At 39.0% G+C, this 16,339-nt stretch overlaps 2 protein-coding genes and 1 pseudogene across 19 annotated transcripts; 1 reads left to right on the top strand and 2 right to left on the bottom strand.

The window, feature by feature from the left end:
* Positions 1-1,069: 1,069 nt before the first annotated feature.
* LOC147550706 (protein STABILIZED1-like) lies at positions 1,070-7,369 on the bottom strand. Of its 18 annotated transcripts, none has more exons than XR_015237310.1 (5): positions 4,102-7,369; positions 3,476-3,698; positions 2,407-3,391; positions 2,084-2,289; positions 1,070-1,240 (listed from the first exon to the last, which is right to left on the bottom strand). XR_015237310.1 is itself a non-coding variant. In XM_086667862.1 (2 exons), exon 1 carries the CDS (start codon positions 7,187-7,189, stop codon positions 4,109-4,111), a length of 3,081 nt encoding a protein of 1,026 aa, XP_086523988.1. In that variant the 5' UTR covers positions 7,190-7,369; the 3' UTR covers positions 1,070-3,638; positions 4,102-4,108. The 18 variants fall into 18 exon arrangements, 3 of the variants coding, with proteins under 3 accessions (XP_086523988.1, XP_086523989.1, XP_086523990.1); XR_015237307.1 differs by having other exon boundaries at positions 2,407-3,380; XR_015237308.1 differs by having other exon boundaries at positions 2,491-3,380.
* On the top strand, positions 2,238-3,642 carry LOC147550707 (protochlorophyllide reductase, chloroplastic-like; annotated as a pseudogene).
* A 3,784-nt stretch (positions 7,370-11,153) lies between the features above and the next one.
* Positions 11,154-12,011, bottom strand: PSB27 (photosystem II family protein). Its single transcript, XM_086667861.1, has one exon. The coding sequence runs from the start codon at positions 11,933-11,935 to the stop codon at positions 11,405-11,407; it is 531 nt and encodes a 176-aa protein (XP_086523987.1). The 5' UTR covers positions 11,936-12,011; the 3' UTR covers positions 11,154-11,404.
* Between the last annotated feature and the right edge of the window lie 4,328 nt (positions 12,012-16,339).

The following is a 16,339-nucleotide window of genomic DNA, read 5'->3' as shown; positions in this document are numbered from 1 at the left end:
ACTAGTCAAAGTACACATTACACACATGAGCTTTTTTGGCTCTCTATTTACTCTTTTAGTTTAACTAATCTAAGTATCTAACCCACAAGACACGAAATATGGAACATGTCATGTCTCAATTAATATGTCTAAATGGTTTATAGTAATAAATTGTTATTAGGAGATATAATAATAAAATTGAAGTGGAGTAAGAAAATGGAAGAGGTTTGACTTTGGGATGAGAAAATGTGAAGTTTGGATGAAGGAACTAGCAAGTCAAAAGTGGGGAAGTTTAAGATTTTGTTATAATTAAGAAAAAGAGTAGTTGGAGGGCCAACTCCCCCACTCCCTCTTTCAATTCGTTCAGTATGTGCCCCCCATGATTGAATCAGTGTACTAATGTTAGCTCCATCAAACTTCTAACTTCATAGTCAATGTCAAAAGTCCACCAAAAATATCATGCAGTAGATTTACATGTTTATTTATTTATGGCATTCTAATAATATAGAATCAATAAAAAAATTTGTCAAAAATTCCTTATAAATTTTTGGTGAAAAAATTTACTTAAATTTTCTCAGTATTCAGCTCCTTAGATATTTTCTTAATTTATAGCTGCTTGTAAGAGGTTTTGCAACATCTAGCAGAAAGATTGCAACAGTTTACAAAAAAAAATTCAACTCTTGCGAAAGACTTACAACAGCTAGCAAAAGATTGCATCTGCTTGCCAAAATGTTACAAGTAATATAAGATTTTTTAACTAACAAAATACAAGTATTAATTTTTTAACCAAACAATATATGCTCGCAAAGTACCGATATATAAAATATATTAAGTATTTTAAGAGAATTGCTTGGTAGGTTTCATGAATCTAATTAAATTCAGACTCGAACAATAATGAAAATATTAACACTAATTATTTGTATATTGTTGTCTAGAATTTATCAAGAGGGCATCATGCACGTCTATAAACAAACCCAGAGTGAATATTCTCTCGTTTATACCCAGATATTTAGGGTGAAAAGATGTGGTTTATGCTAACTCTTGGAAAGAACCTTTCAGAAATAAATAAAAAATAAATACTTCAATCAAGTGGAAAAAAAATTATGCATTTGTCATTACAATAATCTCAATTGAAACAACCCTTACTATTCATGATTAGTTACACTAGTTCTCACAACAAGATTAGTCTCTACAATACAAATCGGAAACTATAAATATTAATAAATTTATCTCTTGACTAAAAGCGTTTGAATCTATAGGCCTGCAAAAAACAATGTCAATTTATGTTTAATTATGGTTAAGAGTTCATAAATAAACAGGTTTTTACCACTAGTTACATATAGGATATGTGATCTGTCCTATAACCAAGCAAGACAAGCTTTTTCAGGTCTACAATAGTTAGCTATCAAGCACGTATGGTAGAACAAGCCCCAATGGGGCACAACTATTTGTCGTCAATGGCTAACCCTGTCCCTTAGCCCTTTCTCCAGAAAAAGTAAACAAGTTTTGAAAGCTAACTCATATTTATTTGGCCCGCCGATCACAAGCAGAAGGCATATGCGGCCGGCACGTATTGTGCAGGCCATGTAGAGAGTAAAATAGCCTGTCCAACGAGTGCCAGTCACATCACTCTTCAGCCTGTGGTCGTCCACATTTTTCAAGCAAAATAACACTTCTCCTCATAGTAAACATTGTCCATATGACCAATAAAGGAAAATTAAGTTGGAGTACCTTAAAAGATGATTTTTCCTTCTCTAGATGGAACTTGTATTCTGTAATCTGTAGTTCTTCTCCAACTGTTCATTTCTTGATACTTCAAGGTTCCGATCTTAATCTGGGTTTTCTACTATTCTGACAGGGTAGGTCAATTGTGTCACTCAAGGTAACAAGTTTTTTGGACACTTGTGTTTCTAAGTATCAGAAGTTTGAGTTCAATCCTACCATTCTAAGGAACAAGGCACAACTAAAACTTCTAAACCCCTTTTGGTTCTGAGAATCTGAGCTTTCTATAACTAAAGTAGAATACACAAACCATTTCCTATTTAACCCACAAGAGGATACCTACAATTCAGGAAAATATTAGCTAACGAGACAGATTTCATACCTCTATTTCGAGCTAGTCGGATGCATCGCCTGTCCATAGATTGGAGACGCAAGTTCAGAATGTCGACCGAGAAAAGACTACCACTGTTTCTCTTATCAACTACTGTATCTGTATGTGATGCTTTACGGGGCATACAGAACTTAACAAGAAAATAGGAGGCATGAGGGATCAATCGACAGCATCAGTAACTCCAGCTACTAATAATGCTGCAGCCAAAAAGCAAGAAATCCTTGAGAAAGGGCAGTGTGGTAATTACAGGAGCTCTGTGCGGACTTGGTCTAGCCACAGCAAAAGCTCTAGCAGAGACAGGAAATGGCACGTACTTATGCCATGCAAAGATTTCTTTTAACGGTGAAAGAGCAGCTGAATCCAATGGAATGCCCAAGGAGAATTACACCATTATGCACCTGGATCTCTCTTCACTTGATAGTGTCAAGCAATTCATCAATAACTTCAGGCAATCTGGTAGATGGGCTGTCTACCAAGCCAGTGTCAAAGAACCAAGTTTCACTGCTGAAGGGTGCGTAGACTAACCACCTTGGACATTTCCTACTAAATTGGTTGCTATACTTGACGATCTAAACAAATCTGATTGCCCATCTAAACGGCTAATCAATGTTGGGTCCATAACTGGTGTTTCCTTGCTCTTTTAAAAGGAATCAACAATGAGCATCAGATGATGTGGTGTTTATTGTTTTTTATCATCTGAATACTCTTAGTCGTCCGGACCACATTTATTTTGACAAGGGGCAAATAGTTATTTCAAACAGCAGGCTCTTATCTTGGACTTATTTTATGTCTGACTCAAATAGACACATTAGCCCGACTCAGACACTCAGGCGAGTCAAGATTACGAGCCAAACGAAAAATAAGCATTCCAAAATCAGACTCGAGCCAATTCAGATCCCATACCTTCCAGAACTATTCAGAGAGATACAAACATCAGCTTAGCTTTTTAAAATGGTGGATTTGCATGTAACACTAATACTATGGCGGGATATATACCTCCGAGGTTCCGAAGACAAACCTCGGGATCTCCGTGGTTTAGGAGGATTGTATGGGTTGAATAATTCAGCCATGGCCTACGAGGATAGCGAAGTCTGTTTAATATGCTCATAGTACAAGAATTCCACAGGCGTTACCATGAAGAAACTAGAATTACATTTGCTTCTCTTTACCCTGGTTGTATCACTACTAAAGGCTTGCTCAGAGAGCACATTCCATCATTCGAACTGCTATACCCTCCATTTCAGAAGTACATTACACGGGAGTTCGTCTCAGAACTCAGAAGAAGAATCTGGTATTAGGCTTGCTCAGGTAAGAAAATATGACATAATTTCAGAGATGTGAATTAGTCTAGTAAAATAAGCAACACATGAAGTTAACTCTTACAATTGGTTCGGGTGGTAAGAGATCCAAGCCTAACAAAGTCTGGTGCTTACTGGAGCTGGAACAAGGAGTCAGCTACTTGTGAGAAGCTGCCCTCTGAGGAAGCTAGCAAAGACAAAACGGCATAAAAGGTGTGGGAAGTCGTCAAGAAGCTTGTCGGGTTGGCCTGAGGAATATATCATTGACATCAGAGGAGAGACCTGCAAAACATACAAGCACATGCAAACTGTGCAAGACAGGCTAGCATGCTTATAATGTGTCTATTTGTGACATCTGAAATTTTTTAGTGGATTAAATCAATAAAACAAGTCATCACTTAAGACCGTTGATATAGTAAGCTCGCAGTTTCGAGTGGAAGTGAAAATTATGTATTATTGGTGTCGGACAGAAAAGCTAAATTACCGTCATGTAAGGAAAACAGTAACAAACTTGATAAAGAAACAAGGAATCATAAATATTACTCCATAAAACAAAAACTGGAACAAGAAATAGAGATCAAGATATTAATGTCTGATTAGATGAAGTAAGCAAGTTTTAATATCCTCACATAGTTCTACCGACTAAGCACTAGAAATAAGTACATCTAAAAAACCATGAAATAGGACTAGCCACAATACATGCAAACTTACAAGTAAACTAGTTTCCACCGTTCTCCGCATCATTCTCTTCCTTCCCCAACGCAACAACTACTTTCTTCAATATGACATCTACGGGCTGGTGAGAGTTTTCTACAGCTTTCGAAATGGCCTGCCATTTCTCACCATGCTTTGGTTCTGCAGCACTGCACCGCTTCAAGAGATCCTTCTGTTGGTCCTCAGTCCCATGTTGAAGTTCAAATTTGTAATATAAAGCCCAGAAATCCCCAATATCAGGTGCAAGAGTGACTGCCCTGTTTAGCCAACTTCTAGCTTTGTCCACCTTCCTATCAAGCCAAAACAGCTTTGCTACTGCAGCTACTACATGGGGATCATTGTTTGATCTCTTGAGTGCATCACCGCTTTTGGTTTTGCGTTGAGGACGAGAAACCATTTCAACTGATGCCGCCCAAAGAATTCCACTGGTGGGGCATTCTTGTAATGCCTTGGCCATCAAAATATCTGCATCTCTTTTGTTGCCATGTCTTGATTCAGCTCGAATAGCAGCAAGCCAAAGTTCGGGGGTTTGGGGGTTTCTCTTCCTGGACATAGTGAGAACTGCTCGAGCTTTACTCAGCCCATTCATTTTCTCCTCTAAATTGGCAAGTGATAGCCAAAGAGGGATACAACTTGGGCAATGCTTAATACCTTCATCGTAAATTTCTTTAGCTTTCTCCAAGTTACCAAGTCGCTCTTCTAACTGTCCAAGCATCAACCACAATTTGAAGAATGAAGGGAAGAGTTTCAACCCCTCCTGAAGTAATTTTCTCTCCTCGGAAGTGTTCCCCAATTCTCTCTCGACAACGGCTGATTTCATCCACACCCTCTCCGTTCCTCCTCTTTCTCGAGCTTTCGCAAGAAGCATTTTAGCTCTTTCAGGTTCATGATTCTCAAATTCTAGCTTAAAAGCAGCAAGCCAAATTTCTTCAGAGTTGGGTATTGCTGCATAAGCTTCCTGAAGGATTGCTCTAGCAGAAGGAACATCTCCAGCAAGCCATTTCTCTTTGGCTCCCATTAGCCATAAAACCTCAGCTTGAGGCCTATAAGTAACGGCCTTTCGAAGTAAAGCATCAAGTGATTCCCTCGTACCATGGCTTTTCTCCAATTGTGCCGCCTTGAGCCAAATACTCTTCTTGGTAAGAAACACAGTAAGGGCATATGCATAAATTGCTCTAGCAGTTTCAATTGAACCTCTCTTCTTACATTCCTCGGCATCAGCAACCCAAGTCCTTTTTCGGTCTTCTTCTTCAACCCCGACACCAATTGTATTATGAATGATCGCCTGACAAGTTGCAACAGAACCTGCTCGTTCGGCTGCCTCAGCCTCCTTCATCCAAACCTCCCTATCAATTTCTAATCCTTCCCTCTCTAAAGTACGAATACCCCTCTCTATGATCTTCCCAACCATGCCCATATTCCCATTAGCTTCTTCGAGTTTTGCAGCAGTGATCCAAATAGCTGGTTCCTTTGGAAGATGCTGCCTTGCTCTATTAAGAACTTTCTTCGCATTATCATAAGTTTCTAATCTTGCAAGAGCAAGCCAAAGGTCAACGTGCAAAGGGCAACGCTCAACAGCTAAGTGTAACAAAGTCCTTGCATCATCTTCCTTAGCTAGTTCAACAACTGCTTTCCAAAGCCTGACAGAATCCGGAATATGATCAAGACCTTTCCTCAAAACCCGGCTCTTCTTTACATCATCTTGTTCTAACTTTGCAGCTTGCATCCACAATTTAACAGAATGTGGGATCGCCTTAACACCCCTAGCAAGTACAGCTTTAGCTTCTTCAGGATCTGCGAGCCCACAAGCTTCCAACCAGATATCCTCACTAGTAGGGCATAATTCACAACCCTTCTGAATCAATTGCCTAGCATCTTGAAGTTTACCTGCGGTATATTCAAGCCTTGCTGCAGCAATCCACCCAGTTGCTTTATGAGGGTTTGTTTGGGTAACAGATTTAAGCAACAATCTTGCTTTCTTTATATCAGAAATTTCAGCATCACTTGCATTTTTAATACCTTTTAAATCCGTAAGATATCCTTTTGGATCAACAACAGTTAACCCAGAAACAGAATCAGAAAGTCTATCTAATTTCAATCTCATAACAGTACCTCTTCCTTCTCCAATCGAGGTTAAATCGGTGACGGGTGTCTGAGACCATGGAGTTTCGGTGCCACCCGCTGCCCTACTCTTTGGATCCAATGCTGTAACATGTTCTTTTTCTTGCCTAGCCTTTTCGAGCAAAGTATCAGGAACAGGAACAAAACTTTCAAACCTTTTCTTCTTATTCCTCAATGAGTAATCACCTATATCCGGAATACTATCCCATTCTTCAGCTGAAACAGTATACAATTTCCTCTTCAAATCTGCAAATTGTTCTGTAATTTTAGGGTTTGAAGCTCTATACTTTTCAATTTCCTCTTTTAACCTAGCTTCTCTTCGATCCTTCCGTCTAGAATCCATTCTATTATCAATACTTTCCCAAACTGCATCCGCTTCTTTATCATCTTCATCATATTCAGCAGAAGCAAATAAACCAACATCATTACCTTCAAATTCATCAAACTTTTGATTCTCATCGTAACCTTTTTCCTCAGCCTCTTCATCTTCTTCCTCTTCGCCACCAGTTCCTTTACCTCTTCCACGACCAGCTCCAGACGAACCAGCCGCACCGCCACCGCCAATAGCGTTTGCAGATCGATCAGGGAGATCTGGTGCAGCACGAGCCGGTCCAATATCTGACCGGGTAGTGAATCCGGTAGCACCACGACCTAAACCAGCGACATAATTCGGTGGCGGTTTAGAATTGAGGAATTCAAGACGAGGTTTAGGAGCGACAGGGGCTTGCATCCCTCCTAAAAGGGGGAGATGAAGAGAAATGAAAGAGTTGGATTGAATCCCTAAATCAGATAGAGTGAGAGAATCATCACCCAACAATCGACGATGGGATAAGAAGAGACGTTGATAGTTGATCGGAATGCCTGACTGTTGATGGATTTGGAGTTTTAGGGTTTCGAAGGTGGTGGAATTAGGGTTTACGTTAAGAGCTAGGGTTTCGTTGTCGAAAGTTTTGACGAAGATCATGATCGCTTAACTGGTAGAAGAATTAAACGAAGAGAACAGAAGGCCGGCGCTTTGATGAAATTTATTACCAATTTTGCCACCAAGTGTGACCGACTATAAACTTTGGTACTTATATTTCTCCATGACTCTAATTTGGTCCTCCGACAATAATTGTTTTAGTCCAAGTTAATTGGCGATGTTTTCTTTTCCGGTTTGTCATTCATTTCAAAATCTTTTGCTGTTTCCAAAAAAAAAATCTATTCCTATCTTTCTTTTAGTCGAAAAATGTTGCTGACAGACGATCGCCTGCTAGTACCATAAAACTCAAACATTTTTTCTGTATCTTCTTCTTTTCCTTCCTTTACCACCACAACCACGATTACCTTCTCTTTGTTCTCTTCTTTCTCTCTTCTCCTCCCTCTCCCTCCCTCTATAATATAAAATAAGTAATGGCTTAAAATCTAAAGGCATTCTTCACGAGGTTAGTTTTAAAGGGGTTCCATGTTTTCGTTGAAGACACATGATTACTCATATATCGTGTTTAAGGTTTAGCTATAGAGCAGCGACCAATCGGTGCACCTATAAGAGGTAAGCGATGGGGTTGGCGAACTCGACCCCTTCACAACACTTGAGATAACTTTAAGCTGGATTTGAACCTTCTTTTGAGCCTTGGCCTCAACCAAGATGATGTAGAAGAATTAGTTGAAAAGTACATGGAAGAAGTCGATGCAACCAAAAATACAGGCAGACGACTAAAATCGAAGCTACGAGTCTCGCAATTGGACAACATTTTGAATTTAGGTGCGACATGTGAGGGGTCGATTTCGCGAGTCAAGAGGATCGGGCCGTTGACTGGAAGTCACACCTTCACCTGTTAATATTTTTGCGGGCACCGACGACGTCTTTGGGCCTAACACGTGACAAGAGAGACAGAACACACGCGACCGTAAGATCCGCGGGACACCGGGATGGTGGCGATCTAAGGGGGTTCCGACGGTCAAGTCAAGCTTGCAAGAGAAGTAATAGATACGTGAATGATACCCCTGGAATGTTACCATTGTATGGATGATGGTCGGAGTTTAGGCCCGGCTCGCTGAGTGGTCGGAGCTCGATCTCTACGGGTAGGCTGGCTTGTTTAAAGAGATTGCGGCAGCCTAAGAAGTATGTCCTTGACTAAGGCAACCCTCATAAATATTCATGTGGGCAAAGTGAAGAAGACCTGACCTCCAAGAGAGATAAAGTAGCTTGGTTACTTTGATCGTCTAGAGAGAGAAAGATAAGTCGTCCTCCCTTGGTGAGTGGTCTTCAGGAGAGAGAAAGATAGGTCGTCCTCCCTTGATGAGTGGTCTTCAGGAGAGAGAAAGATAGGTCGTCCTCCCTTGATAAGTGGTCGACCTCCTTTAATTAGTGGTCGACCTCCTTTGCTGAGTGGTCGACCTCCTTTGATGAGAGGTCGTCGGGAGAGGGAAATATAGGTCGTCCTCCCTTGATGAGTGGTCGACCTCCTTTGATGAGTGATCATCGACAAAGAAAAATATAGGTCGACCTCCTTTTGATCAGTCGTAGGTTCTTTAATGGACGTTAGATTGATTGATGACAGAGAGAGAATAAGACGATGAAAGTAGCAGAAGTGTCGTAGAGGTGAGGACGAACCTCTTTATTCCGAGTTGGAGGTCTGGTGAGGAGGTGAGGGCGGACCTCTCTATCCCGAGCTGGATGTGCTTCCATATTCTTGGTCAGCTGAGGAGGTGAGGAGGACCTCTTTATTCCGGCTGGAAGTGTTTCCGTTCTTTGTCATTGCTTCGGGGTGGTGAGGGCGGACCTCTTTATCTAGGTTGGAAGTGCTTCCGCACTTTGGCGTTGCTTCGGGGTGTCCGAAGATAAATGGGTCAGACCCATTAGCCATTAATTAATGGACTTGGTCACCGTGTAAGTCCATTAATCGTGAATTTTTAGGGGCGCTCTCGGTGACGTATTTTGGCCCATACACGACATAATGTTCCACACATCGGCCCACTTTGGGGGTCAAATCCTACCGTTTAAACCCTCAAAACAGACCCTTAGTAGTTTCTTTTATCATTTTTAGTAAGTTTTCTTTTAGATCTGACAAAAATTTCAAGCGAGTCGAACATGGGACCTCCAAAATTTTAGAGTATGTGCACTACCAAGTGAGCTAACAATTATTGGCGCGACCATACTTATTAGACCTTCAATTAAAGGTGGAAGTTCTAATTATCAAACAAATGAAATATCACCATATCTTCAATTAAAGGAAGTACATATTCTTATTAGACACCCCCATTCAATTGACAATACTGATAATGTTATAGGATATAATGTTTTAAATTTGATATTAATTTTATGGGTTATTTTCCAAATGGCCCCCAACTTTGTGACCAGCTTCCTGCCTAGCCCCTACTTTAGCAAATATTCCCATATGGACCATTTTTTCCGTTATCTTTAATTTTCCGTTACTCTCACTCTTCCATCTCATTTCCTCTCTCTGCCAAGTCACCTAACACGCCACATCATCATCATCTTCGACCGGCGACCTTCAAACTTAAAAAAAAAAAATCTTAGTTTTCCTCTCTCTCTCTTTCTCTTCTTCTTCCTCTATCTTCTTCTTCCTCTCTCTTCTTCTTCCCCCCTCTCTCTCTTCCCCTCTCTTCTCACTCTCTCTCTCTAAAATGGTCGGCGAAGGGGGAAATCCTTCGCCGGTCGTCGGTCTGGTCTCCCAGATTAACGACCGGCGAAGGGTTCCCCCCTTCGCCGACCATTTTAGAGAGAGAGTGTGTGAAAAGAGAGGAGAAGATAGAGAGAGGAAGAAGAACAGAGAGAAAGCGGGAGAGAGAAACACAGGTGAGAGAGAGGAAGAAGAAGAGAGAGAAGGCGGGAGAGAGAAACACGAGAGAGAGGAAGAAGAAGAGAATTTTTTTTTAGGTTTGAAGGCCGCCGACCGGAAATTTAGTCGGTCGGCGACCCCTGCCGGAGAAGATGATGATGTGGCATGTTTGGTGACTTGGCAGAGAGAGGGAATGAGATGGAGGAGTGAGAGTAATGGAAAGTTAAAGATAACGGAAAAAGGGGACCGTATGAGAATATTTGCTAAAATAGGGGGCTAGGCAGGAAGCTGGACACAAAATTGGGGCTATTTGGGAAATAACTCTAATTTTATTTCATTGATATTTTGTAAAAAGGGCAAACATAAATATCGGGTGATGAGTTTGGGGCATGACTTTGAGTTCTTTTGAGTTCGAGACATAGATTAAACTGTTTTGATATTCAACGAATTGTCTTCCCTTAATGTTATAAGTAATTACGTGTTTCCCATTACCTCTTAACTTCGGTGTGACCCAACTGAAAACAATACTAATTTAACTAAAAAATAGTGAAAATTGTCATTCATCTTCCTGCGTGAACAAAAAGAGGAAAGGAGGGTCATCTTCTCCAACCATTATTCCAGTGACAGAGAGTTGAGACCGATGGAGTTATCTTGGAGTTTGTTTTCTTTATACTAGGCAGTGTTCTCCCAACCTTTTCTTTGTTTCGTGCTATCATGAAATCAAATCTAGAGTTTTGATTTTCACTTTTCAACTCTTGAGATAGGATTTGTTGTCTCATTCCTTGTTTTGATTGATTTGTTCTAGATTTTTGGAGATTAGGAATGATTTTTTTGTTGAATTGATGTTTTGTGATGAATTTACGAGTGAAATCTAAATTTGAAAAATTAGTATTTGAGATATCAAAGGTTAGAAGAAAGCTAGTGTTTAGGGCATTTCGCGTGTGAGACAAACAAAAGTTAAATGATGCCCCAAATAAATAAATAAAAAAAAATCTTGTCCCAAATTCATCACCCCGTACTTATGTTTGCGCATATTACAAAATAACTCTAACTTATTCTTCGTCCCAAAGCAAATTAATCATAATTGGAGGAGTAAAGAGGTATGGAGAATAAAGAGGTTTTGTTATACCTAAAGAAATAATATGAAGATGAAGATATACATTATATAAAATTCCTCAATTGATGCATATAGATACATAGCTCATCATCATCGTTTCATAACTAAAAATACATAATTAGACAAGGTTTAAATGCTTAAACCTCTCTCTTAAAATGAAATTAAGAATTCATAATTAAACCCTAATTTTGTATCACATTATCAAACATCGAATGACAAGGTAATTATAAGAAAATCGCTCAGAATAGTCCCATATAGAAAAAAGAAAATTCTTCTTCTACCTTCCTCTTAGTAAAGCCTTTTCTGCAGTATCCATCTCTTCTAAGATCCTTGCCTTACGTTTAGCTGGAATGGGGGCAGTCGGTCCGAAACTAATGTAATGACCAGAGATAGCATTAAGTGCCGAATACATATCACGAAAAGATGTTCGACCTAACAAATTCTTTTCTCTTCTATACTTAGCTACCCATGAATTTGAAGTTTCTCTAAGTTCAGCTACTGAGTTTGCTACATTAGGATCAGTTTTATCCATGTTAATAGTTGATTTCACCTTGGTTATTACCTCTTTTGTCTCATTAACATACTCTTCGTCTGAAGCTGCGGATGCCGGAGAGACCGGAATAAACAATGCAGGAGAGAGAATTCCGGCTACCAATGCAACAAATTCTCGACGACCCGTTATTGTCGCCGAGGTAGTGGAGTATGTAGTAGTGTTGGTGGTGGTGGTGGTGGTTGAAGTGGTGTTGAGTTTGGATCGGATGGGAACTTTTGGTTTAGAAGTGGGGGTTAGGAGAGTAGGGGAAGCCATATTTTTTTTGTTACCAAATGAAATCAAGAGAGAGAGAAGAGAGAATGATAGTAATTAGAAAAGGAGAGTAAGGGAGGTGTTAAGGGTTGCCATGTGGCCTTATCTTCTTATCCTATTTGAAGTTTGATTGGATGAGAAAAGGCCCAATGAGGTTTTTATTTGGATGTTTTTGCCACCATGTCCACATATTCAACTTCTTCAACTCTCAATTGTTTTGAGGTCACAAGTATGCCACCAAAATATACATTATATGCAAGAAATCTTTTCTTCTAATTAGAAACGAGAAATTCTATAGGCACCTTAAATCTTATCAAGCGTCTTCGATTTGAGCTTATGGGGACAACCAAGTGAGGTCGGGCCTATTTCACTAGATGGAGCTTAGGCTACATCCAAGTTAAAACTTGAGCTTCTAAAGTCAAACACGTACAAAAGTGGCTATAGTCCTATTCGGGGTGCTTATAGCCAACCTATCTCTACTTCATGGTATGGTTTAAAGTTTAGAGAAGTTCAACTTTTTTTTTTTTTTTGTTGAAATCAGAGAAAGTTCAACTTAGCTAGGTGATATTATGTATTGATTTGAATTGAGGAACGACCGAATGAGGTATTCAAACCTCAGCCGTTCTTTAACCTCTTCAAAAAAATTGTGAACTTTTTTATATCATACGAAAATCATGTCAGCAGTGGCATGTGGTGGAGGTGTGACACAAGGGACTCTTTTTAAACGTAAAGTTGAATCGGTACCAACTGTGATGTTTCAAGCAAGCTCAACTGGTATAATGGCGTAGTGTTACATATCATCGTGTTTCTCTCATCGAGTTCTTGAGTTTAGAGCAAATAAATTCTTAATTCCAACTGTTAGTGACCAAGATATCCATGCTTGAGGTTTCACGTACCTTAATATGGATATATGATTAAGTTGAGTGTGACTAAAATTTAAGTCTCCTATTGTTAAAAACTTAAAACCAAAGGAACTTCTTTGGTATATAATCAGTATGTGTAGTTTCATACATGCGTTTGTTCTTAATTTTGTGTCATACGTCTTGTCTTTATGTCTCTCTCTCTCTCTCTCTCTCTCTCTTCTGCAACTGAAATTAGAATTCGTAATATTAACATCTACAACATTTTACCAATTAAATTAGTTGACATTTACCCAACTAACACTACAACTAAGCGTAACAACAATTGTATTCGAGGGAGATGCAATGAGCGTGACGAAGAGAAAAAGAATGAGCTAGTACTATGGAGGATAAAGAATATAATATCTAAGATTTTGAATGAATCAACATATTAAATTTCAATGCAAAAGAAAAACATATTAAATTCGGGTATGTATCGAGAAAAGTTAATGGTCTTGGGTAGCAATGCGTACAACTTGGTAAAAACTGTTATTGAATCAAACCTCTATAAACAATGGGGTGAGTCTGAAACACCACATTGCAATGTTGTCTCTTAATTTTTACAAAAGAAACCTCACTTAATCCCAAATTCAAATGGTTAATAATATTCCAAAACCAATTTTCATTTTTTAAAAAAATAAAGCTAAAATTTGTCTATTTTTTTTGTTGCAAATCTATTTTTGTTGTTAAATATATACTTTCCAAGTCAAATGTGATAAAATAAGCTTTACCTTTTTCTTACTTTTGTGAGTTATTTAATTTTGTTTTGACTTACAAAATGGCAAGTGAAAGTGCTTGTGCCCTCCCATATAAAAAAGTCCTTTAAACCTAAACTAATTTCTGAAATAATATGGAATTCTAAAATGAGACCCCAGAGCAATTAGTATTGGCTGAAAATTTTGTCTTGGAAGGTGACAAATTTAATATTCACATTGGGGTTAAAATGGTGATCTCCCTTAGGGTTGTCTTTTGGACTTCAAGTTCAAAATGCAAGTAAGTTTCCGCCTATATAAAATCTAATTCAAATCGGATCACACTTGAAAAGGACTTTCCTAGGTCTCAAATAAATCTTTTGATTTGACATAAAAAACCGCACAACTAAACACATGTTTAATATGTGTTGCTGCAATCTTAAAGTATGAGAATGACAAAAACACAATTGTAGATCATAGAACCTGCTCGAAATGAATAGTATAAATAAATATGACATACATGATGATGATCACGACGACTACTCCAACATTAACCATAACAAAATAAATAGTATCCAACAAGATATAGATAAGAAACAAGAAACAATAAATTAAAGGAGATAGAAAGCACATATGGTTTTAATTAGTCCACGAGTAGATGATACCGAGTAACAAAGATATTGATCGATCACTGACTCACCGAACTAATATTTAAGCACGAGTTTGAATTATGTACACATAAATCCAATCCAATCTATCCACATTCAAAAGACATAATATATTAGTGTAAAGACTAACAATTTTCTCACAGATTACGTATATATGTATTTAACGTCACGTTTTCTGAATACGACAGTGATTTTTTTTTTTAATCACAGAAAACACGCGGAATAGTATAATGAGGCACCATCGATATACTATTTCGAGAATGATAAGATCATAAAGAAGAAGAGTGTCTAGTAAGGATTTTTCTATTTTTGGCATTAACCTTATCATTGACTCCATAAAGCTTTAGGAATAAGCAAAAGTAATAAAAGTAAAAAATTGAAAAAGATAGCTTCTGCCAAACAAACCTTAGATAAGGACAACACAAGAAATATTAAATTCTTGCCAAGTGGATAACTAAGTGTCCAATAATGTTGACGTAGGACACCGCGTAAGCATCACATTTTCCGGCCAACCATCACTCTCTTTCTGTTCTAGCCAGGGCTTACTTTCCCCGAGAACAACTTATCCCAAATCAGATCGGGTTGACCTAATTTGGAGGTTTTTTACGAACAAACGTGTGTTATGGTCGACGGAGGAAAGATAGAACATGAAGATTATGAGGTAAAAACAAACAAATTAATTTTTAATCAAATCTAATTGATCAAAACATTTTTTTTCTAGAGTAAGTTTAGATGTCCCAAAATCGAACATGTATTGGCTAATTCAGACTAGAACTATACCTATCAAACTAACATAATCTCAAGATGATTTCAAAGTTTTTGTTTGATAAATCAATCAAAATTAGGAAGTTAAAAAATTTAAATGAATCCGCTCAAACCCCTAGACAGGTTATGGACTGATCTTGGGGTCGAATAACTCACGTGCCAAGCACGTATTTTATAGGGTGTACGATTGGTGTACAAAAACGAACTAACAATGATTGGGTGCCAGTAATAGAAAATTACGTCCAACTGAATGGGGGTTCGACCACGTGGTGCCTTTTGTGACCAACCAAAATCGGTTGGAAGACTTGGGCTTTGTAAATGGTCCATGAGCCCATTCTGAGTTCATAGGATCTTATGGACTACTTGCTTCCCTCTAGGGTGGGTATTAGCCGAGTCCAACCATCCAAAAACTGTTCTTTAGTATTGGTGCCAACTGTGTCAGGCTACGCGAGTTCCGACCAAGCCTAGTTCGCATAAGGCTTGCTAGCCTGACATGCCTTGTCATTTGACCGTCAGGGTGGGCCGACCTGGACTTGCTATCTAGGCGGGTTGCGCGAGACCAACGTAAGACCCTACTAAAGCGGTTCGAGTAGGTAGGCCTACTCTATTTGTAATTTGGTGATAAATAATTCTTTTATTTTCATCATGGTAATTACAATATAAAATGGGTTATTTCTCAAATGACCCCCAACTTTGTGACCAGTTTCCTGCCTAGCCCCCTACTTTAGTAAATATTCTCATATGACCCCCTTTTCCGTTATCTTTAATTGTCTGTTACTCTCACTCCTCCACCACATTTCCTCTGTCTGCCAAGTCACCTAAAACACCACATCATCATCTTCTCCGACAGGGGTCGCTGGCCGGCCAAATTTCCAGTCGGCGACCTTCAAACCTAAAAAAAAATTCTCTTCTTCTTCCTCTCTCTCTCTTCCCCTCTCTTCTAACTCTCTAAAGAAAAAAACATTTTAATTTTTCTCTCTCCTCTCTCTCTCTAAACTCCGGCGAAGGGGGTTTCCCATCGCCGGAGTCTGTCGAACAGACCTTCATGGATCTGTTCGCCGACCTATGAAGATCTGCAAACAGATCCATGAATGTCTGTTGACCTCCATAGATCTGCGAACAGACTTTCAATGGTTTGTTCGACAGACTCCGGCGGAGGGAAACCCCCTTCGCCGAAGTTTAGAGAGAGAGAGGAGAGAGAAAATTTTTTAATTTTTTTTGCTTTAGAGAGTTAGAAGAGAGGGGAAGAGAGAGAGAGAGGAAGAAGAAGAATAGAGAGAAAACAGGAGAGAGAGAGGAAGAAGAAGAGAATTTTTTTTTTTTTTTAGATTTGAAGGTCGTCGGCCAGCGACCCTTGCCGGAGAAGATGATGATGTGGCATTT

Source organism: Eschscholzia californica, unplaced genomic scaffold (assembly GCF_041429995.1).
Source record: "Eschscholzia californica isolate CP2 unplaced genomic scaffold, dmEscCali1.0.p SCAF_3, whole genome shotgun sequence".
NCBI lineage: Eukaryota > Viridiplantae > Streptophyta > Magnoliopsida > Ranunculales > Papaveraceae > Eschscholzia > Eschscholzia californica.
The sequence above is the reverse complement of the archived record's forward strand: the minus strand, read 5'-3'. Positions and strand labels throughout refer to the sequence as shown.